The following is a 24,738-nucleotide window of genomic DNA, read 5'->3' as shown; positions in this document are numbered from 1 at the left end:
GCTGAGTTCGGCGTGCTTCCAGCTCTCTGGGAAGGTAGCGTGTCAAAGGAGGTGTTGATGTCCCGCAGGTGGGGTGCGATGACAGCTTTGGCCTTGTTAAAGACGTGGTGAGGGCAGGGGTCGGTTGGGGATCCGGAGTGGATGGAGTTCATCGTGCGGATGGTGTCTTCGGTGGTGGTCGGGATCCAGGCGCGGAGGGTGGTGGTGGGGGTCGTTGGTGCGGTCATAGGGTGCGTCAGTTGTGTGCTGAAGCTGTTGTGTATGTCTGCGATGTTGTTGTGGAAGTAGGAGGCGAGGGAGTTGCAGAGGTCTTGTGATGGGGTGATGTCGTTGTTTCCGGCGTTGGGACTGGAGAGCTCTTTGACGATGTTGAAGAGTTCCTTGCTGTTGTGTGCGTTGTTGTCCAGTCGTTCCTTGAATGCGGTTTTCTTGGTGGTATGAATCAGTTGGTGGTGTTTTCAGGTTGCGAGCTTGAGGGTGGTCATGTTGTCTGGAGTAAGGCGCCAGGCTCACTCGAGGGCACAGCAGTTTTTCTTGGAGCTCTTGAGTTCGTCGGTGAACCAAGGTGCTTTCTTACTGCCGGGTCTGCTGGGCGGGGTCCTCAGTGGGGCGAGGTTGTCTGCGCAGTTGCTGATCCACTTCGTGAGGTTGTTGGCGGTCTGGCTGGGGTTCGCAGAGCTGGTGGGGGGGTCTTGGCTCAGGGCTGCGGTGAGCTGGTCGGCTGTGATCTTGTTCCAGTTTCTGCGTGCGACCTGTTGCTGGTGGTGGTGGATCTTGTTCTTTTTGAAGCTGAAGTGGACGCAGCTGTGGTCCGTCCAGTGGAGTCCGGTGGCATGGCTGAAGGTGATGTGTTGCTGGATGAGAAGATGGGGTCGAGTGTGTGTCCGGCGTAGTGGGTGGGGGAGGTCACCAGCTACTTGAGACAGAGGTTGTCGAGGTTGTCCAGCAGGGTGGTGGTGTTGCGGTCGTTGTTGTTCTCCAGGTGAAAGTTGAGGTCCACGAGGAGGATGTAGTCAGCGGAGGGGAGGGCGTGCGGGCTGATGAAGTCGGCGATGTCTTCGCTGAATTGTGTGCGCGGTCCCGGGGGTCTGTAGATGAGGGTGCCTCTCAGGGTGGTCTTGGGGTCGGTGTGGATCTGGAAGTTCAGGTGTTCGGCGGTTGTGAGGGTGTCGTCAGTGTTGGTCGTGATGCGGATGGTGTTCTTGTGGACGATGGCGATGCCTCCACCAGTCTGGTTGACGCGGTCTCTCCGGGTGATCTTGTATCCGTCAGGGATGGCGATGGCGATGTCGGGCACTGAGGAGGCGTTCATCCAGGTTTCCGTGAGGAATGCGACGTCTGGGGATGTAGTGTCGATCAGGTTCCAGAGTTGGACGGCGTGTCTGTGGACGGAGCGAGTGTTGAGCAGGATGCACTTCAGGTGGTTGCTGCTGGTGCTCGGTTTGGCGGGTGCTGGTGCAGTGCAGGTCCTCATGCAGGTGAACTTGCAGGAGTGGCAGCTGAAGGGTCCGTGAGTGCATCTTGGGGTGGCTCGGTAGCATCCGGGGATCCAGCCGGCGATGAGTGCGTTGAGGTCGGATGCGTTGTACGTCCGGCGGGTGGGGTGGCCTCTGCGGGGGCCAGGGGGTCTGGCGCTGGGCGAGGTCCAGGCGCGGACGGGCGCAGACGGGCTTACCTTTGGTGCACCTTCGGCGCTCAATCGGTGCTCCCGCTGCGCGCGTCCGCTGCGCGGTCGCTCCGGGGGCGTCATAAGTGAGGAGCCGCTAGGGCAGGTCAGCTGGGTGGCGGGAGCGGGGCGGCCAATGGGCAGGAGGGGGCGGAGTCGCCGGAGGTCTGTGGCGGGAAGGAGGTCCGAGGGCGGCTCAGCGGCGGCTGGGTCGTCCTGCTGAAGAAGGACCAGCACACAGGTAGGGGGAGGGCAGCAGCTGGGGGGAAGGAGAACACAGCAGGCAAAATGAGGCAGCAGATGGGGGGAGAAAGGAGCAAAATGAGGCAGCAGATGGCGGAGAAAGGAGAAAAACGAGGCAGCAGATGGGGGGGAAAGGAGAAAAACGAGGCAGCAGATGAGGGGAGAAAGGAGAAAAACGAGGCAGCAGATGGGGGGAGAAAGGAGAACACAGAAGGCAAAATCGAGGTCAGCAGAGCAGAGTCCAGGCAGTCAGCGGGCAGGAGCAGCGGTGTGTGGGGGCGACCTCGCCTGGTCAGCCCTTGGTCCCTCTTTCTGAAAAGGCTATTGAATTGGCTATTAGGGAAATGCACTCTTCCGGGGCAATGGGACCGGACGAACTCCCAATTTCTGTTTTAAAGCAAAGTAGTGTAAAATGGAGCAAATTGCTTTGCCCGGTGTTCAACCTCTGATTTTTTAGCAGAACGGTTCTCCCATCCAGGAAGGGGAGTATTTTGGTTCCCCTTTTTAAAAAGGGTGATCGGTTGTCCCCCTAAAATTATAGTCAAATTGCCCTTTTGGACGCAATTGGCAACGTTTTAGCAAAATGTCTTTTGAAATTAATTAATGATTGGGTGGACCAGAGCAATATACTACCCCTAGAGCAGATGGGATTTCCTAAGGGTCATGCCACCATGGATAATTTAACAGCTCTGCAAGTAATATCTGATAAATACATCAGGGTCAGAGGGGGGAGAGTCTACGCAGCCTTTATAGTCTTCTCCACAGCTTTTGACAAAGTTGATCGTCCTCTGCTGTGGAAGAAGCTATCGGCCTTAGATATGCCAGCCCGGCTTTTAGACTTAGTTCAGGACCTCCACTCTGATACCTGGTGCAGAGTATTGTTGGGAGGGGAGAGAGGCGTATCTCAAGTCATCCCCTCGGCCAACGGTCTTAAACAGGGTTGTTTATTGGCCCCATTATTGTTTTCCCTTTATATATGTGATCTCCCCCAGACCTTATCTTTAAGCGAAGGCATCGTCCCTGCTCTGGGGGACAAACCAATCACATGCTTGATGTATGCAGATGATATACTATTACTAGACCTTACCCCAAAAGGTCTAAATAACCGGCTGCAGGCATTGCATGTATTTGCCGAATCCTATCATCTGAAGATTAATATCTCAAAAAGCAAAGTAATGTGTATGATGGGAAAGAAAAAAAACGAAATTTGGGAATTTTAGTTGGTCTTTAGGTGGTCATAGGCTGGAAATCGTAAAATCTTATATTTTCCTAGGGAAGATAGTATGTGGCAACTTGAGCGATAAGGCCCATATAGATAATAACACTCGGAAGGCCATGACACAGGGTAAAGGCTTAAGTGCACTATATAAAGCCACAGGCAAAAGACATTTTGTTAAACTGTTAGAGGCTTTTCGGGCAAAAATTCCAGCCTCTCTGCTTTATGGCATTGAACTTCTTGATTTGGGGCAATGGGGTTTTTTGGATACTGTTGAGGGCAGATTTTTGCGAAATTTAACTACGGTCAACAACGCTTGTACTGTGGCATCTCTTAGGCTTGAATTTGGCATACGAAGCAGTTGGGTCCAGGGCCTGGCGGGAGTAATACGATGGGTCTCTTGTCTGGTAAAGGGAAAACCTGCCACTTTAAGATACCTCATCCAAAAGAATTAATGGGTCCCCTAAAAGAGTATTCCCTACCAATGAAGAACTTTAGAAGTGCTGTTGCACTACTTGAATTGGAAGAATCAACTCTTTTTTCGCTTTCCACACATGAGCTAAAGTCCACCCTAAAACTGGCAACATGGAATCTAAGTTTTGGGAGGGATAGAGAATCCCTTATTTTAAAGAAAGGTGCTTCTTCTGTTATTAATTCTTGTTTATTTAAACGTATGCAACCTTATGCCTCCTGGAACCTTCCTCATGGCTTACGGCGCTTTTGGTTTCTCTTGAGGCAGGATCTCCTTCCTTTGAACAAATTATTAGCTAGATGGTATGGTTCCTCCAAAAAGTGTAACTTGTGTAATAATTCGACCCAGGATACTGCCCACGTTCTATTCGTATGCCCTGCCTTAATGGCTCACCGCCGAAAGTGGGTGAGACCAATTTGTTTAAAATTAAGTATTTTGTCTGCCAACTCTTTAGTAGAAGCTATTTATAACCCCCCCAATTAAATGTTTTGCTATAGAATTTTTTACTTTTTTAAATGTTTCCTAGATTTGTATTAATGGACGTGAATCCTTCATTTAATTTCAGATTTAATAGAGTGTACTTTATGGATTTTATGTATCTGTATTTGGTGCTTTTTATGTCATGTTTTTATGTGGATCTCAATTGAGTTCCATATCATATATCAATAAATTGAAAATTGAATATGCATGTTTTAGCGAATATATAAATATACATGTATGTGTGAATACCTATAGGTGTGCCTATGTCTGTATGATGTTAAAATTAATGCTTTAACACCTTACCTGAAAATCAAAGGCTCTCTCGAAGTAGAAAACCAGAATGTAAAGCACCCCCAAATTACTTATGCCAGAGTAATGACTCCCAATTTTAACGTCGTTCAATATAACGTCTGATATTTGTTTGAGTTCTCATCTTCTGCTGAAAAAATCAATGATCTTACTCAATCTCATTTTTCTAGGTGGTGTTCTTAGAGAATGCAAAAGAAGGCATCCAGCTTAATAACCTGAGTGAAGGCCCTTATCCCATGGTTGCAGTTTTTTTCATCCTGGTGATAAATGCAGTTTTGTACATGCTGATGGCAGCATACTTTGATGAGGTCTTGCCAAGTAGGTGTTACATGTTTTTCTTCATTATTCAGGCAAAATAACAATTTAATGAGTACTTGCATTACAGTACAGAATACAGATGAGAAGGTGTGAAATTCTAACTCCAATCTGATAAACATTTCAGGTTGAGGGCAGGTGTATTTAGTTTTCTAACTCCATTCAGATAAATATTAGGGAAATCGCATACACTGGGGGAACGGTGAATGGCAAGATTGATTTACAAATCAGTCCTTTATTCCATTCTACTAGCAGCCCGTCTCGACGTTGTCCGGGTATGAATTGCTGCCGGCCAGTAGTATATTGTTTTATAGGATTTCGTTTTGATAGCATTTCTTATCTGTGACAGGCCTGTGAAACGCTCCGATTCACAGTGCACTGCTGATGCACTTAAGAGTGTGTGTTCAGTAGTGTGTGAACTCGAGTTTCCCTACTTTATTTTTCCTTGCAATATTATATAGCGCGAACTCGACAACATGGCATGAGCACAATTTACATTACAGAAGAACACATTCAATTGTGGTAGGCATGGGGAGACAAAGCGGTTTGCCTGGAATCACAGAATTTTGAGCTGATGCCGAGATTCGAACGTAGCTCTCCAGCTCTAAAGTTCGCAATTCTAGAACCTGTGGAGGGAGTTGTGTCTAAAAGTGTATGTCGGTGCTGGCCATCAATGAGAGAGACCTGTGCATTTTTCAAATGGGTGGTGAAAAAATATGAGTATGTTGCTGGAGATGTGGGCCGCTGTGCCACCAATGTACTTACCGGGGAGGGTAAACACCCATTATTCTGCAACTTTCTTTCCGCATACCATCACTCCGCATACTTTCATTACGAAAGTACCATGACTCCACAATGCCATTATAACGCATGGCATTACATTTTATATGCTTTTACCACGTTGTAAATGCATGAATGGTAAAAGCATGTTTTTTTTAATATTTGGATAAGGTAAGTATGGGTATAGGGGTATATGTTTTGGGGTACTGAGGTATATGTTTTGGGGTGTTTGGGTATTTTTGGGGTTCAGATATAGTTTTGGGTTATGGGGTACAGGGGTAGTTTTAGGGTTTAGGGATAGGTATGGGTTTTGGGGTACAAGGGTATTTTTAGTGTTCAGGGCTATGTTTGGTTTTTGGGGTACAGGGGTATTTTAGGGTTCAGGGGTAGGTTTGGGTTTTGGGGTACAGGGTTATTTTTAGGGTTCAGGGCTAGGTTTGGGTTTTAGGGGACAGGGGTATTTTTAGGGCTCAGGGGTAGGTTTGGGTTTTGGGGTACAGGGGTATTTTAAGGGTTCAGGGCTAGGTTTGTATTTTGGGGTATAGGGTTATTTTTAGGGTTCAGGGGTAGGTTTGGATTTTGTGGTACAGGTGTATTTATAGGGTTCAGGGCTAGATTTGGGTTTTGGGGTACAGGGGTATTTTTAGGGTATAGGGATAGGTTTGGGTTTTGGGGTACAGTGTATATTTATAGGTTTAAGATGGGTTAGTGTTTAAGGGTGTTGGTGTATTTTAAGGAGGAAGGGTGGGTTATGATTATGGGGTGCAGGGGTATTTAAAAGGAGCAGGGTGGGATTAGCACACGATTTGAGACATGGCTTGAAGGGTGGAACGTACCACACGCCCCCAGCGTTTGCCATGCCCCTAGCACACGCCCACAGCACAACGCAGACACGCCCACAAGGGACTACTTTGCTGGCACGGTTCTTTTACCTTTTAAATGTATATGGTTGGCGTCTGCATAGCCTATGTCCTTCTGCTGCAATTGCCCTTTCCAACGCTGTTTTGGGTGTTGTGATTGGTGCTCTGGGTCCTGAGATTACCCGCCTCAAAGGTTTGGGCTCTCTCTTTATTATATTAGTATGGATTAGTATGCCAAGGTAGCCCCAGCTTTGTCCAGACTGCCCCAATATTGCATGGATGTCATTTATAGCCTCTACCCTTTTCTGCCCTTCTGCTACACCACGATTATGCCAAGGCATTCAAAAATACAAACATCATTCCCCTATTTAGGGTGGGCCTTCCAACATCATGTCGGTCAGCTTATTCCTGGCAGACTTCACCATGCTATGTATAGCTGAGTCTGGAAAGCAAAAAGCAAAAATGGAACATTTATTTCAAATTTTTATTTTCTAAAGCAAACCCCTGACTTTGGGTTTCAGAAAATAAAAAAGCACCAAACAACTCCACCATGACATTATTTAGTGCAGGGCCATCTGTCACTCATTTTTGTTGGCCAAAACTGCTCCCACCATGGTGGCAGGCACAACTATTGCAAATAATGAAATTAAATTGAGTTTATTGTACAGTTAATTAAAACCTGAACAAACGTGCATGTCGTGTTGTATTATCAGTGCAACAATTTGAACAAAAGAATAAGTTGCAGTTAAAACACAATAACATTGAGATAAAATGTATCCCTGATACTCCCTCAGGAGTAACCTAAAACCTTTGAAAGAAAATGTACGAACAATCCGTTTTTTATAATCATAAGCTTGGCAGCTTGACAGACGGAGCTATCCTCGTTGGTCCAATGCTTCACCGCAGGATAGATGAAGCAGCAAAAAGCAAGGTTCTAGGGCATGCAAAGGAAAGTACAATGTGCAGGAGGATTATAGTGAGTTTCATGCGTGTCCCACACGCCATTCATTATAAACAGGCAATTCTTTCCCTGTGGGTATAATCTTAGCAGCAGAGCAAAAATGCCTGAGTATGTAAGGAAAGTGCGAAGTGCAAGAGCTGCCATTTTTTTACCTAGATTCATACAAGGTTCAGAAGTGTTCCGCCTGACTTACAGCAGACAAAGGTGCTAAGTGCAAAGCAGCTATTTGACAGATATTTTGCACTAGAATAAAACAATGCATACATTTACAATCATTAGATACTTGGAAGAGACTGATCAATCATAACAATTATTTCTATGGAGCGATTTTCCCAGAGTGGGTCCATTTAAAGTGCGTGGCGGCATTTTACTGTGCTGGAGTTCTCATTGGGGTGGCAGCGCAATCAGCGACTTGTGAAAGCTGAGTCAGATTATCATGGTCCGCTCAGCTGCATTTCCGTCTGCTAGCTGGTTGGTTTGTCTTTTAATGCTCAGTTCAGTGATGGATAAGAATTTTACTAGGTGGCAGCTTAATTGGACATCCTCGCTGGAGAAGCTTTCTAACACTGCTAGTCAGCCAGTCCGAATCTGTTCCTTGTTAAAGAGTGGTCTAAGGAGGGTCCAACGCTCCCATGTTAGAGTCCTGCATATGGTTAGCAAGTGCACTATGTCCTCCTCTCCCTTCCCGCATAGTCGGCAAAGTCCTGCCTTTTAGAGGGGATACCCACAGGAGCATATGGTATGCAGATGGCAATATACCTAGGCGGAGCTTCAAGAACTTCTCTTTAATGGTTCTAGAGAAGCTAGCGTGGAGATAGGCTTCGGGTGGCACCCTGCTATAGGACTGCATGGTTAACCAGCCATGAGCTCACTCTAACAGGGCAGCTTTATCCTGTATGAGTGATTATTTTTTGACAGTGGTATTTACTAATTTTCTCAAGATTTCTAAGGTCTCTGGTAGCTCCCAAAGGTTCTGCAGCCCCAGTTGGTGAAGTGAGCTGTCCAAATAGCCTCTGGCTGGACATGCCTCCTTGTTGTGCAGTTCTTTCCACAATGAACGCTCCTTTACAGGTGAGCTCTTGTCTTTGTATCTCGAACTCCAGCCTCAGTGATGTGCGGTATGTGTATCCTGGTAACTCATGGATCATTCGTATTGGTCTTACTCTTGTGTGATCCAGAGTTTCAGCATCTCTCCCTCTCATGGCTTCGCTTCCATAAGTGATGGATGGTATATGTTTTGCCTGGATCCCTCTGGTAAAGGGAAGGAGGTTTGGGCCGGAGATATTTTTTTTTAGGTTTCTTAGTGCCACAGCAGTCATTATTCCTCCTTTTTTATGGCCTCACGTTGAGCTATATAGTTCCCTTCGTTATCGATGATAACTCCCAAATACTTGTAATTTTGTACTGCTTCCAGCTTGCATGAAGCCAGATGCCAGTTGAGCTTTTGACTTTTTATGCGGATGTTCACACTGCGAAATCTTGTTTTTTCTCAGTCTGTTCTCCTCCGAGTACCAAGATGTAATATCAAGCAGGGGTTGTAAACCTACTGGTGTCCAGCTAATAAGCACCAAGTCATCCACAGAATAAGTTAGATAACTGGAGGCCGCCTAACTTGGGAGAGTGTGAGTTGCTTCCATTGAGAGTGGCCAAAAGCTCTGCCATAAAGAGGTTGAAAAGTATTGGGGCAAGCACACAGCCTTGTTTCAGTCCAGAGGTTGTTGGGATCTTCTTTGTTAGGTGGTCTCCTGCGCCCAGTTTTACTTGCACCCAGGTGTTACTATGTGAAATAATTTGCTGTTTTAGAAGAAGCGATGAAATGTTCAGCCTTTATAATGTTTGCGACAGTAAGTTCCCGTTTATATGGTTGAACGCTGAACTATAATTGATAAAAAATAGGTACAGGGGCTGTTTTATGGCAAGTATAGTGTCTATCAGTAGTGAGAGGATTGAGATGTTGGTTGCAGTCCCCATATTCTTACAGAAGCCTGTTTGGTTTAGTGGAATTGCTGAGATTTCTGCGGCCCAGGCAATTAGTTCTTGTAGAGATGATCCTGCATAATATTTGGCTTAGTTATCTAATAAGGCTATTAACTGCTAGCTTTTTGGGTATTCCTATTGCCTTTTTTGTAAATGGGCAAAATGATCAAGCCCCTCCATGATGATGGTATCGTCGATGTACGCAAGATTGTTTCAAAATTTGGTTTTAATACTGCGGCCCAGGATTCTGGGTCTTGTTTGAACAATATCGACCGGATCCCATTGGGTCCTGGAGCTCCATCACACATGCCTTTGGAAGTTCTTTTGCAAATTTGTGTGGTTTTAATTGTGAAGGGCTGTTCTAGTGTTGTGTTAGAAGCCGTTTGAGATGTTAGTGCTTCCCAATTGGGCAGGAGGTTGTTGGTACAGGATTCCATTTCTCCGTCTTTGTTAAAATGGGTTCGGAGGAAGAATGTCCATGCCTCTTATGTTACAAGCCAATTGATGCCTAGATTTGACGGGTTGGCGTGGGTGTTGATCTTTTGCCAAAATTGCATGCTGTTATTATTTTTAATATCATGCAGAAGTTTAGCTCAGAGTGCCTTGTCTGCATCTTTTTTGAGGCGCCAAATTAGTTTCTTGCACTCAGCTTTCAGTTGTCTCAGGTCTTGTAAGGCCATGGGATCTAAGTCACCTTTCTTCAATCTCCAAAGTGCATGGTTTAGCAACGCCTTGAGCTTTTTCCGATATTGGAGTAGGGGGTTTATTTTGAGGGTATGCTGATCTCTTGTTTAGATGGATTCCCTTTTTTACCCCATATTTATTTCCTAGATTTTTAGTAAACACCTCCCAACTTCCCATACTATCAGGCTCAGCGGCTTGTGCTTCTTCCACCAGTTGTTTTGCAAAGAAGAGGAAGCCTTCTGGGTCATCTGTTTACCATTTTATTCTCTTCTGGTTAGATATATTTTCCAGGCTATGTGAATTTACTGACAGAGATTGAGATGTGGATGGTGCTTCTACTGTGATTTCCTGTGGTAAATAATCGCTGTAGTCTGAGGTTCCAATTTGATAAACTATTACTTTTGGGAACATACAGCCGGAGGTAAATGTATAATCTACTGTTGTGCTTACTTCTGCATTATCAAATGTTGCTGTCTGCAGGTGGTCTCCTGGGAATCTTCAGTTTAATGCTCAAAAGCCCAGCTGCTCCAGGGTCGCTAGAAGCCTCTGAGCTATTTTCATATGTCTTCCGCCTGAGTTGTTCTGTGTTGCTGCATCCCATACAAATGGGTCCACCTCCATGTGGGAATCTTCAGATACATTTTTTTGAAAATATTTAATTTACAGTCCCAAGTGATGATCAAGCTTTTAGTTTGCTCTTCCCTTAGAATTTTTCTCAAGTTCCTCCTTCAGCTGCTGGCTCCCTTTAGTTATGTTGCATGTGTGTAAATAGAATAATAGAGTTTTATGGGGATTATCTTCCCATTTTTGCCTCTCCCTGTAAGGTGATTCTAAGCACCTGCATGGAATTTGGAGATGCTAAGCTGCAAGCCATTGGCTCCATTGCGTGAATGCTCTTTATAGAGCTGTATGTGGCAAGGCCTCCCTTACTATGGACAAATTTAGCACTCTTTGTGGCTGGTAGAGAGTGCATGTTGAATCCCTGCAGTGCTGTTGGTAATTCGCACCACGTTTCTTGGAATGAGACTATGCAAACATTTTGGAGGTAGGAATACAGTTCCGGGTCTAGAGTCTTATCTCCCATGCCGTTGATGTTCCAGGAACAAAGTTTCAGTTTTTTTTTTAGTGCAGGGAGCTTAGTATGTCACAGATTTTGGTTTTGGTGTTTATAGTCCTGTATAACCAACTCCACCCTTGTGGGTCTGTGCTTTGGTTATGTTTGTCCTGTGAATACACTGGTCTCTGGAATCTTGGCTCACAGTACTTTTGATGCGTGCTCCGTGCAGCACTGAGTATAAATGTATACTCGATTCTACCTGCCCGGGTTCTTTTTGATTTTCTTAAATGGCATTTAAGGGTTCTGTATATCTTTGTTTAATGAAGGGCCGTAGCGTGATCCCAGGCATTGAGTTTAGTATGTTCCTTTCAGACTCTATCGGCTACGTCTGGTGTAGCCGAAACTGTTTTAGTTGCTTCCACTCCCGTTTGATCTGGAAACTCCACAAATTCAATTGGCTCTAGGTCATTGGTTTTTAGTTTCTTCAAGCTACTGATGGATTTTAGTAGACATAGAATGTTTCCCTTAATTAATATGTCTACCCGTCCCTTTGACTTGTGCTCGGGGTGGAACATGATTGTTGTAGAGTCCAGATGTAATGTTTGGTCTAGAGGCAAATCCTGTTTAACTATTGATGTATCTACTGACTCAGAGGGTTCGCTCATTATTGTTATTTCCATACCGATCGTGTTCCTTCCACATGTCGGATCTGTCTCAGTGTGAGGGCCTGTTGTACTTGTACCCCTGTGTGTGTATCCTCTGCCTTTCTAAACGTTTGCTCTTAGGGTCAGCGCCACCGCTTGTGATTATGTTAGGGGAGATGTTACCTTTTGCTTCTGTCCCCTCTTTTGGAGTGGGGCATTCTGATGACTCTTGGGTGGGTTCTGTCGCATCACATCCATGCATTGAAGTGTCTTGAGGATCTTCCTTTAAGTCATTTCCATAATCATGACTCTTGCCCCTGCAAGGTGATGTAGTCTGTGTAAATTTTTGGTTTTGCCCCTTCCAGCCCTGTTTCCTCCGCTGTTTGGAGGTTTGCCGGCTAGTTGTTGAAACAAACTTTCCAGAAGGATTACTTTTGAATGCTGTGTTGCACTTTGAGGATGTCGGCGATCCTTGCCTTATTTGTTTTTTTACATCCATTCTTGTCGGGTCGCAGCCCTCATCGGGCGGTCTTGCTTATGGTGTCAGATACAGAGTACACTGGCTCTGATACCGGGTTAGTGAGTTTATTTGTTGTTGCGTTTCTTATGTCAGAAAGGATATTGTCCATTACTGTTGGAAGGGTTGCCAGCTTGTATACGATTGTTACGCCGGTACAGCTGGCCTGTATAGTTTGTGTCTCTGATTGTGCCCTACTGATCAGGTTATTGAGATCTGCCAATTTGTTGTTAATATTTACAACGAAGATCGAGAGAGAATTGAGGACTGACAGTTGGATATCCATGTCGGACTGGTGTTACATGCAATTTACTGACATTTGCATCATATGCAATAGTCTGGTCCAGATATCTTCTTTTTCATGCGGTTTGGCTTCTTTCGTGTTAGGCTTTGGAGAGCTGTTCCCTTCCTTGGGGCTCTACTTGGGGTGCAAGTTAGTACAAGGCAACAAATTACTCCCATTCCTCTGGTGTCAGATAAGATGATTCTGGTTTGGTTTCCTGAGTCTTTGAAATGTATGGCCCTTGTGCTTTTGTTTTTGGTTCGGTTTGTGCAGTGGCTGCTAGGAGTTGGCCATGCAGTTGTTCCTGGGTTAGTTGATCCGTCCTTTCTGCCGTTGTCAGAGCAGTGGCCACCATTCTGGTAGGCATTTGTGTGGGGACTTTATTACCGTTGTGGCCTCCATGGGCTCAAGTGCTGATAGGGACGAGAGGCTGGGTTGCTTTCCTTGATTGACGTCTTCTTCTGAGTTCTGAGAATTCTTTGTGTTGTTGTTGGGGGAGTTCAGGAGACCCTGATTCTCCACTTAAGGTGCCGGTATTGTTGGTGGGGTTTCTACGTTCTTCTAACGCCACCTCCCCTTTTTCCCAGTTGGTGTGTTAAACATTTTACCCGATATTCTTCCTTGATGTGACTGGGAGGGGTATGAATGTTGGTGCTTTCATTTTCTTCCTCTTCCATTGCCTCTGCATAGTTTATGGCCTGTCCTGAGCAGTTTTTCTTCCTCGTATTAGGATTATTTATATTTTTTAGCGCGATCAGCTCTGATTGGTTCCCTATGACATTGCTTGCTTGTCCGCAGTTCATGCAAGGGGAAGAACAAAAAGAGCGGGCTCCCATCTGCTCCATCCCACTCTCTTCCCGGGATTAGATCATTGACAGCAGCCTGCACGTCGCGCTGCTCCACACTGCGCCCGCACGCCCGGAAGCCGCACCCAGTGCAATCACCACTGTAAGTACCGGGTCGCTTGCGCGGGGTGCGGTGCTGGTTGCTCCACAGGCTCAATGGCTGCAACGCTCCCCCCTCAGTTCCCTCGGCTACCTCGGCTCCCTCGGCTCCGGAACACCGCCAAACACTGCAGCTCCAGAAGTGTGTCAGTTCAGGCCTTTGTCTTTTGGTGGGAGATTCACTATTGCAAATAAAGCACATTGACCAAGCAGCAGTATTTAATAATGGCTGATCTACCAGGGTTTAAACGACCTTCAAAGTCATTTTTTGAAGAATCATCTGCCATGTCAACAGAAGAACAGTCTATGTTTAGGAGTGCTAAAGGGAAAGATAGGCTAAGGTTTATGCCACAACTATGCCAGAGTTTCCTCTGCATATATTTTAAATCTAATAGTCTGCTAAAAAAAGGTAAATATTAGTCTGGGGCTAGCAGCACATATGTAAAGTATGTCTATACTATGTAAGGTGGGGCATTAGAGATCTACCTGTGGAGCAATTTCCCTTAAGGTCTAGTTGGTGAGCAGGGGTGTAGCTTAGTCAATAATATTAGGAGAGTGTGAGACTGAGTCTTCCCAACAAATGATGTAGTGTGCCCACCAGAAAAAAGACAGTTTGTAGCCTGGGGCATGGCTTACGTTAGGACTGAGTTGGTGGGATTAGTATGGCATTTGGAAAAGTAAAGATCCTTCTTGGTAGGAATAATACGTACATACAACCAGGCTGCCCTCACAAGGATGGTTGAAGAGCATGCCAGAAGACTGAGGTCTATACTCTTGATAAACATGCACCCATATTTTTGAGTCATTGGATGGCAGATTTTGAGAGTGTGGTATATACTGAGGCTCATGGTTGTAATAGAAAAGAAGTGTAACATTTGCAGGTAACATGACCCCCTTCTTTTTGAAGGCTGTATGCAAGACTAGGGAGGTTGTCTTTCATCCTTCATTTTGTGCCAGTTGGAAATCATAGCTAGTAGCTTGAAAGTGGCCAAAAGCAGTACTTAAAGCAGTCAAAAAAGTGCTGCTGCAGACTAATAGGAAATGAGTAAGGTCCAACAGGCGGTACTTCATCTGTCAGGGATCAGTATTACCTTGACTGCACCAACCTGACAGACTACCATCAAAGTCTGAGCGAGGTTGTTTACAACAATATACTCATGTGGTTACCATCACAAAGAGCACAGTGGTCTGTTTAACAAAGAAGCTGCACACAATACAAAGCTCAGAAGTTCATTAGAAGCAACCTCGTTATTTATGGAGCAAAGAAGCCTCTAATTCTTCACGTACAAAGAACATGCATGCATCAAGGTGAACATATGTCCCTTCATTACTTTTAATGAGGTTGGAGGGAGGATTAAGGTTGAGTTGACATAGGTGCATATAATGTGATGATGTTCTGCAAGTGACAGCAGAACTCTGTCTCAGCGTACAGTGTTGCAGTGTGTCATTCCTTTCCCTGGGTTTCATGCTACCTTACATGCAAACACTGCCATGCAGAAAATATGTTTCCATCAATAGTACATTAGGAGTTTTGTTATGTTATTGTCAATTTCTAAAGCGCACATTCACCAGATGGTCTATTGGCGCTAGGTAACTGATCAGCCTTCATCCTCACTTATTGGTAGGCCTGTCTGAAAAGCCATGTCTTCAGGAGTTTCCTAAATCTAACAAGATCAGAAATTGACCTGAGGTCCAGGGGCAGGCTATTTCATACTCAAGGGGCGATAACGACAAACCTACGCCCTCTGATCCTTTGTTTTTTACTAGAGGGGATCACCAGTAAGTGAAGGTGGCTAGATCTTAGTGCTCTAGAAGGGCAGTATTTTATGATCCAAGATTTCACAAATGTGGAGTAATTAAAGATGTGGCCATGTTTTGGCGTATTGTATATCAGCCGGGAGGCCTGATTTTAGATCAGCTGGAGCCTGCATAAGAGGACTTTGGGAAGACCCACCTAGAATGAGTTGCTTGTCATAGTCAAATCTGAACAAGACTAAAGCTATGATTACTTGGGTCAAAGCCTCCCTAGTACGGAATTGTTTTATCTGTTTTTCATGCCTCGGAGCTTGCAGAAGCTAGCTAAGGTCACTGCTTCTACCTGCTGCTTGAAGGATAGTTCCTCATACATAATAACGCCCAAGCTTTTTACCTCCTTTTGAGTGCGGGGAAATCCATCTCGCTAGGTGTAGGAAGGTGGCTACCTGACTATGGCTACCCCAGATTTTCTGCCCTGTGTTTAGCTGGTTTTCGACTTAGTTGGCCTGGTTCCCTGCTAATCAGGGCCCCAGGCTATCTGCTCTCTCTGTAAAATGGATTCCATGTACCCTAGGTGCATAACTAGATTGGCTTGGGTCACCTTATCAGCCCCTGTACAGAGCACTATAGGTGCCCAGGGCATAGGTGCATCCAAGGCCTACCAGGGGCTGAAGCATATCTTTTGCCACCCCTGGCTGGCTATCTAAAATTGACACAACTGGCTGATCACTCAGCTGGGGCAAGGTGGTGTAATCACCCCTTGCTTAGATATGGTATAACTATACCTAAACCTATATCTGGACACATATAAACCTGTGAGCCACTCCTATGGAAGGCCTTATCAATCCAGGAGGCAGAGTGCGTGGTTTAATGTGAGATAGAGCTCTAGCATGAGCTGAGCCTGTCTGCAGCTGTCAGGAACAACTCCCTAAGCTTTTTCCGGGATAATGCCATACCATATACTATTAAGTGCATTATAATCCTCGGGTTATATAGCAACTTTGGTTTGGCTTTATCAAAACATGTCGTGTAAGGTGTCATACGAATTGGAATACTACCCCCTTGCCAGTTCTGTCGACGGGGGTAGAATTCCACCCCTCTAGAGGTAGACGACATGTTACTTTGCTAAAACGCGGTTGATTTTTAAAAGAGCCTCAGATCCACAAAATGGATGCTTCTGCCACAGACACCTGTCTGACCTCCTGCTGCTGACCGAAACTCAGCAGAGGAGGCCTGGACAAAGGCTTTCCTGTCACAGGGAGGTGTCACACCACCCCAGACAGGAGATAGTGGATTGTAGCAGGGAGGTTTGAAAGAAACCAGACAGTGCCTGGGGAGCGCAAGGCTTCCCCTTGCATAATCCGGTCAAACCGGTTCTGGGGCACACCAGCCCCAGCTCCAGTGCGACCTGGACAAAGGGAAAGGGGTGTAACCACCCCCTTCCTGGTCCCACCCATAGGGAGGGACCTAGCAGGAGATCCACCCCTCAGATTGGAATAAGAGTGGGAGCAGTGCCCTAGCACAGCAGATCATCCTGAAATCACCTTTAAACTAAGAAGACGACTGGACTTCGACACTCTGATGAACAGAAGACTGAAGAGCATCTCCCTTGTGGCCTAGGAGGGGCCACCCTGTGAACACAGGCACCATCCAGCAACTCGACGTCTGCTTTGCCACCGCCTCCCGCCAGAGCCCGAGTGCTGAGCCTGACAAGACCCAGACTCCCAGACTTCCCACAGCTTGATCCACAGTCCCTGCAAAGAAGGGACCCATGGAGGCACTGAGAGACGTGGGACCGGACATCTTGGAAGACCACCGAGACGCTGACTGCGCAGCACCCGAGGCACCCTCGACTCTGTGCTTTGAGTTTGAGAAGCCATACAACCGAGCAGTATTTGCACCAAAGATCAGCCCTCCAGCATCTCCACGATCTGCGTGGGACCCTTTTGCTTTGTGCCACTCGACGCGCTATCCCGGCCACCTGCCACGTGGTCAGCGGCCATCTTGGCAATGAAACCTACAATTTACACTTTGGGTCTGGTTGCTCCAGAATTGCCCTCGCTCCTGTAGAAAGGAGCACCCGCTCTGACCTTGCTGGTCCGGGTAATAAGCCTTTTTCACTTTCTGCGTGGCTTGCATTAGCCAAGGCCTGTTTGCTTCAATCAAGTTGCCAACACTGCCATCAGCTAGAGCGTTTGTGGGACAGCTCTTGATCGACTCCTGGACGTCCTTGACCTCTTCGTGTCCACGTGGCTGCAGAGAGAAGCAACACCTCATCACCTGTTTGCACCCGACTTTGCCTGGTTCCAATCTGGTTCCATGGTGGTCACTGGTCAGTGACTTGGAACATTGTCCCCTCTGCTTTCAGGTCTTCACCACTTCAGATCCACCCTTGGATCCACCGGACACTTCTCCTTCACATCGCCTGCAGCATCTTCAGCTTCAAGCACCAAGAGCCTGCATGTCAAAACCCGACGCCACTTCGACCCTATGCACCCGCTTCCTGTGGGTGAGGTAACATTGCAAGGCCGGTGTTCCCACAGTGGTACACACCTCTAGGGTCTGAGGATTGAGGACTGACAGTTGGATATCCATGTCGGACTGGTGTTACATGCAATTTACTGACATTTGCATCATATGCAATAGTCTGGTCCAGATATCTTCTTTTTCATGCGGTTTGGCTTATTTCGTGTTAGGCTTTGGAGAGCTGTTCCCTTCCTTGGGGCTCTACTTGGGGTGCAAGTTAGTACAAGGCAACAAATTACTCCCATTCCTCTGGTGTCAGATAAGATGATTCTGGTTCGGTTTCCTGAGTTGTTGAAATGTATGGCCCTTGTGCTTTTGTTTTTGGTTCAGTTTGTGCAGTGGCTGCTAGGAGTTGGCCATGCAGTTGTTCCTGGGTTAGTTGATCCGTCCTTTCTGCCGTTGTCTGAGCAGTGCCCACCATTCTGGTAGACATTTGTGTGGGGACTTTATTACCGTTGTGGCCTCCATGGGCTCAAGTGCTGATAGGGGCGAGAGGCTGGGTTGCTTTCCCTGATTGACGTCTTCTTCTGAGTTCTGAGAATTCTTTGTGTTGTTGTTGGGGGAGTTCAGGAGACCCTGATTCTCCACTTAAGGTGCCGGTATTGTTGGTGGGGTTTCTACGTTCTTCTAACGCCACCTCCCCTTTTTCCCAGTTGGTGTGTTAAACATTTTACTCGATATTCTTCCTTGATGTGACTGGGAGGGGTATGAATGTTGGTGCTTTCATTTTCTTCCTCTTCCATTGCCTCTGCATAGTTTATGGCCTGTCCTGAGCAGTTTTTCTCCCTCCTATTAGGATTATTTATATTTTTTAGCACGATCAGCTCTGATTGGTTCCCTATGACATTGCTTGCTTGTCCGCAGTTCAAGCAAGGGGAAGAACAAAAAGAGCAGGCCCCCATCTGCTCCACCACACTCTCTTCCCGGGATTAGATCATTGACAGCAGCCTGCACGTCGCGCTGCTCCACACTGCGCCCGCACACCCGCAAGCCGCACCCAGTGCAATCACCACTGTAAGAACCGGGTCGCTTGCGCGGGGTGCGGTGCTGGTTGCTCCACAGGCTCAATGGCTGCAACGTTCCCCCTCAGTTACCTCGGCTACCTCGGCTCCCTCGGCTCCGGAACACCGCCAAACACCGCAGCTCCAGAAGTGTGTCAGTTCAGGCCTTTGTCTTTTGGTGGGAGATTCACTATTGCAAATAAAGCCACGTGGCTGCAGAGAGAAGCAACACCTCATCACCTGTTTGCACCCGACTTTGCCTGGTTCCAATCTGGTTCCACAGTGGTCACTGGTCAGTGACTTTGAACATTGTCCCCTCTGCTTTCAGGTCTTCACCACTTCAGATCCACCCTTGGATCCACCGGACACTTCTCCTTCACATCGACTGCAGCATCTTCAGCTTCAAGCACCAAGAGCCTGCGTGTCAAAACCCGACGCCACTTCGACCCTATGCACCCGCTTCCTGTGGGTGAGGTAACATTGCGAGGCCGGTGTTCCCACACTGGTACACACCTCTAGTGTCTAAAGTTTGGTTCTTCTAGGTTCAGCGGAAGTGTCCTTAAACTCTATTTGTGTAACTTTTACGCACCATTGACATTGCATTGGTGCAAGCCGCACTTTAAGTGCTGCACCCGAATCCCGCGGGCTTTTCCCGACTTCAGCATTGCTAGTCCCGACTGCTCCCAGCGATTCCCTAGGTACTAGGCCTAACCACTGTTCGATTGGTATCTCTTATACCACTTTCTTAATATATGGTTTGAGTGGCCACCCGCCCTCATCCATAATTGTGCAACTTTGTATGTTATACTGTGCTTTTGATTTAACGCTTGTGCCCCTTTGCTCATAAAGAGTACTGGGGATTATTTTAGAAATAAACACATATATTTTTATAATATATACTTGTGTGGTGTCCTTTCATTTGATATTACATGATTGTATTTGGTAAAACAGCTCGCTTAACACGACCTCTTAAGTTAAGCCTTAAGGCTGATAAGTCCATGCTACCCCTAGGATAGCTTGTCTAACAAGGTTGACTTACAACCAGACACCATAAGGGATTGTTTGGACTGATACAAGGTGGTTCCAGAATTGGAAGCATCATATATCAGGCCAACTTCTCACACTAGGCCAGAATGAGGGGACTGTAGTAATGGTGTGTTTCTTTATTAGAACACTGTATATGTAATTGGAATGTTTGCATACTAAGTTGTGGATTCTAAGGTGATAGCGGTTACTGGGGACTTGGGTCATTCTTGGATGACTACAACTCCAGCTGCATGTATATCTTTCACCACTTGAATAAATACTTGTGATTGAAGACTACTACTCGTATGGTCTTATCTACGTTCATTCTAGCGAAGATACTACAATTTTTGGCGACATGGATGGTGAAAAAACGGCGTAATTTTGAAAAAGGACCGAAATTTTCACATTTTTGGATTATCCAATCTGGAATATAATTTGTGAGTACCCTGAGAGAACTGTATGGCTGCAGGGTATTGAATTTCTACATTTTGAACTGTTTGGAGCCTTGAAGTTATGAACATTGCTACAAAAGTCAGGTAGTGCTGCATGTTATGAAACAACCGGACTGAAATTATACCCTTTCAATTTGGAAACTACGATTTGGTGCTTTCGTTTTTATTGTTTCGAGTTATGCCAGCACTTTTCTGGGTTAGTGGAAAGGAAGCATTTTAATTTGCGATTTGGGCAAGTTAATCCGTCAAGAAAAGTACGTTAACTACCTGACCTAACTTGTGTTTACCTTCAAATTCCTGGCTTTAGAACGTCCTCGTTGCAGCTCGCTCAGCTTTCTGACGTCTTCATTTTCAGCGTGCAGGTGGAGTGTGACGTCCTTACTTCACCCCTACGTGTACAACGCCTGAAGGGCAACGTGACCACGTCATCTCGTATCCTTCCTAAGCACGGCTGCCGTTTTAAAACATCATTAGTGCCGGTTTCCATGGTTACCAGTCTCGGTATCCCAACGTGACTTTTCTTTTCATGGTCTTACAGAAGTTTGTCTCTCACGATCTCTGATTACGGTATTTATTTATTTACTTATTTTTTTTTTTACAAATCTTTCCTAAGACTCACTTTAAGCATACATGCAGCAGGAATTTCACGAAGCATCGGTGGAAGTGAATAAGTGAACATTATTGTTTCTGATCATTTGCCCTGAGAGGGATTTCACGAAGCGCACTTAATTGCTGTAACAAGATATTATTCACGAAGTGGTTGCGGTAACAAGACATTATTCATGAAGTTGTTGCGATATAATTCACGAAGTGGTCGTATTCAATATTTTACAAGTACAATATTTTACATGTTGTAAGACATCATTCACGAAGTGGTCGCTTTTGATAATTCAACAAGTACAATAACTAACGAGTTGTTGTCTTTGCTATTCCTTTACATGAAGACATCATTCACGGAGTGGTTCATTCAATATTCAGCTGTTGTTTCACTAAGACATCGTTCATGAAGTGGTTGTTTCAAATAACTAACTAGTTATTGTGTTAGCTATTTCTTTTTCCCGAAGACATCATTCACAGGGGGGTCGCTTACAACAACTAACCAGTTTTGTATCAGGTATTTGTTCTCTTGAAGGCATTCAATTATGCCACTGGCAGCGAGCAGATGAAGAACAGTTGCAACCAGAGACAAAAATTCATTGAGTTTACAATTCAATTCACCTAGAGAATTTTTGTCAGTTTTTGGAGAACCTTTTGTTTCCTGGTTGGATTGGAAACCGTGTTTCTTAAATTACATTGCAAACTTAGAGGATGTCAACAGTACATTCTCTCCTGAAAAGAAGAAACAAATGTTGTTATATTCACTTGGTCCAGAGGGTTTGCGCATTCTTGAAGAAATGCATATGCAAGAAAGAACAGTAGGAGATTTGGATGTTTTTAAAAATGCATTATTAGATTTGGATGATTTTTTTTCTCCCTCAGTAGGTATTGCTGAATTTGTGGAGGAATTTATTTCAGTTTTGAAAAGGTTAGCGAGGAAATGTGAAGTTGCTCAATTACACAATGATCTAATCCTTGACCTAGTAGTAAGGTATACCAAGAACAAATCCTTGCAGGACAAGTTATGGGTTGAGGGTAATAAATGTCTTAAAGATATAATTGCCTTAGTTAGTAAGACAGAAATGTCTGATCGTTGTGCTAAAGCTACGTTATCGCAGGGTAACAGGTTGCCAGAAGAAACTGTGGGGAAGGTGGGAGAAGAGGAAACGGTATAAGAATTTTGCTACCGACAAGTTTGAGAAAGTGAAAACTGATTTTCATGTTAGAAGGAAATTTGAGGGTATTGAGCAAAAGGAGTGTAACAACTTAATTTGTTTTGGATGTGGTAGTTATTCACATGCTGTTTTCTTTGAAAAATGCCCTGCTAGATCTGCCAAGTGCTGGGAGAGCGGATTGGTGGGACACTTTTCACGAGTGTGCAACAGGAAGAACAGGAAAGTGTTAAAAAAAAAGGTGATGTATGTCCAACACAAGGGTGATTTTTCTTCATCAAAGTTGAACAATTACGTTGTTCAGGGAAATTTTGCACAGAGAAAAAAAGTTGTTTTGAATACCTCTAGTGACTCATCATTTAATCCTTTTTGTGATATTTCTTTGGATGGAATTACAGTACATTTGGCAGCAGATTCGGGTTCACCGTTCACTGTAGTGCCACAAGAGATGTGGGAAAGTCATTTTGTGTACAAAATAGGATGGTGGTTAGAACCCAATGATGTTACTGCCGAAAGTTTTACAGGCGGAAGAATTGATATGCTAGGGTTTAGAACCCTCGTGTTTCGTTTTAAAGAAAGCATGCTATGGGAACATAATATGTTGCAAATAATGGTCTACCGGTATTAGGGTGGAAAGACCAAAAGTTACTAGACATCAGCCGCTGCAGTGTTTCAGAGGTTGATGTCGAACCTTTGTGGCCACATTTCTGAGGTTGTTGTCTTCCAAAGCAATATTCTGATTATGGGCAAGGATAAGATTCAGCAGTATACCGCTTTAAGGGAAGTTTTGTCCATTCTCAGAATCAATAGCTTGGTTGTTGAAAGCAGCAGTTGTAAACTTTCAGGAAAAAATTTAACTTTCTTTAAACGAACGACATGTGCACTCATTTAGGGCAGGAAATTTCTCTTAAGGTCAGACCACAAAACTTTAATTAAAATACTAACTATGGAAGATTTATCCAGAGCATCAGCTAGAATAGCCAGGATGTCTATAAGACTCCAAGTTTTCGTTTATAATGTACAGTTTGTTCCAGACATGTCAGTAGGCATTCCTTACCGCTTAAAGAAATTTCCCTAGACTCTTGGCGAGTTTGGTTTGTTGCTGCAGTATTTGAAGATATTCTCAGTCTGTCAAAGCTTATGTGGGAAGAGGAATATAAAGAATTTGATATGTTGCATGCAGTTTCTAGTAGATTTATTCAGGGATGGTGTAAGAATGTTAAAATAGGGTTATTCAGGGATGGTGTAAGAATGTTGAACTTGATCCCAAATTTAAGGTCATCCAGGAATCTCTTGGACCAAAAGACGTATTAAAATGTATTGATGTGAGCATAGATAGACATGTTCGTAATTGTTTTTAGTGTGAAACTTCGGACAAAGCACAGAAAATGCTTAATTCACCGTCATCTTCGTTAGATTGTGCTAGTTTTCGGTAGCAAAGTGTCTCTATGAATATTATGGGGATGATTTAACTGGACTGTGTGATTAGGTACATTGTAGTGATCGTGGACTTATTTTCAAGATGGCTTGAAGTGAAGGTTGTGAATATGTTGGATACATAGTGTGTGATTAGTTTCTTAGAGAAGTGGTTTTTTTTTAAGAGAGGGTTTTCCGGCTTTTAGTTTGACGAACAATGGTGTCTAGTTTAAATCAGATTTGATGGAGAGTTTCGTAACTAGTACAGGTATTGAACAAGAATTTACTGCTTTGCATTGTCCCAGGGGAAATTCTATGGTTGATAGAGTGAATAGAATAGAATTGCTCTAGCAGGGAACATCTGTGTGAAAGAGAAAGATACTGCTAATTTAAAAAGAGTTTATGGGTGGTTAGAAGTTTTGTCTCATTTCAAAAAGGGGGATGGTGAGGATTCTGATCAGACACAAACACGGTTTGGACTCAACAGTTCTGATAGTTCTACAAAAAATCCTATTTCAAGACTTACAGCATTTTGAGTTTTGTAACCAGACACTGGTAGAAGGTTCTAATCCACAGAAAGTTGTTGGTGTAGAAAAGAGCTGTGTAGCTGAAAAACATACTAGACACGGGAGGCAGATTGTTGCTTCAAAAAGATTTGAGGAATTTGTTCGTTTTTAGGTATTACATGTATGTTACAAATATTTATATTTTATAATTCTTTTTGTTTCTTTTGTTTTGTTTAAGAAGGGGGATGTGTAGTAATGGTGTGTTTCTTTAATAGAACACTGTATATGTAATTGGCATGTTTGCATACTAAGTTGTGGATTCTAAGGTGATAGCGATTACTGGGGACTTGGGTCATTCTTGGATGACTACAGCTCCAGCTGCATGTATATCTTTCATCACTTGAATAAATACTTGTGATTGAAGACTACTACTCGTATGGTCTTATCTACGTTCATTCTAGCGAAGATACTACAGGGACCCAATGATTAATCTTACTTTTTGTGAGGATCATATCAGTTTTATCAGAGTTCAACTTCTTGATGGTTGCTGTTCATCTAATCCCGGATGAACAGCATAGTATCCTGAAATTGTTGTCGAGACGTGGGGCTATCATGAATAGCAGTTGCATATCGTCCAAGTAGTTGAAAATGTTGATTTCCTTATTTATGAGTGCATTCATCAAGGGGCAAATATAGATGTTGAAAAGGTGGTGGGACAGCGAAGAACCTGGAGGAACCCCACAATTCCATTGAACCTCTGTGGAAGAGAAAGGGGTAACCTGACTGACTGAGATCTATCTCTCAGAAAGGAGATAAGCCAGTTCAGTGCTGAGTCCTGAAAACCTGCAGCCCTAAACTGGTCAGCCAAGATAATATGGT

At 44.7% G+C, this 24,738-nt stretch overlaps 1 protein-coding gene across 1 annotated transcript in view; it reads left to right on the top strand.

The window, feature by feature from the left end:
- Positions 1-24,738, top strand: part of LOC147702336 (ATP-binding cassette sub-family A member 10-like) — a 1,673,715-nt gene that overhangs the window by 438,701 nt on the left and 1,210,276 nt on the right. The window contains exon 9 of the mRNA XM_086930968.1: positions 4,557-4,704. Coding sequence (XP_086787094.1) covers positions 4,557-4,704 — 148 coding nt within the window. The remainder of the gene's footprint in view (positions 1-4,556; positions 4,705-24,738) is intronic.

The sequence above is a fragment of the Lissotriton vulgaris genome, chromosome 7 (genome assembly GCF_964263255.1).
Source record: "Lissotriton vulgaris chromosome 7, aLisVul1.2, whole genome shotgun sequence".
In the NCBI taxonomy this organism is placed as follows: domain Eukaryota; kingdom Metazoa; phylum Chordata; class Amphibia; order Caudata; family Salamandridae; genus Lissotriton; species Lissotriton vulgaris.
Note: the sequence above shows the minus strand (reverse complement) of the source record. Positions and strands in the feature narration are given on the sequence as shown.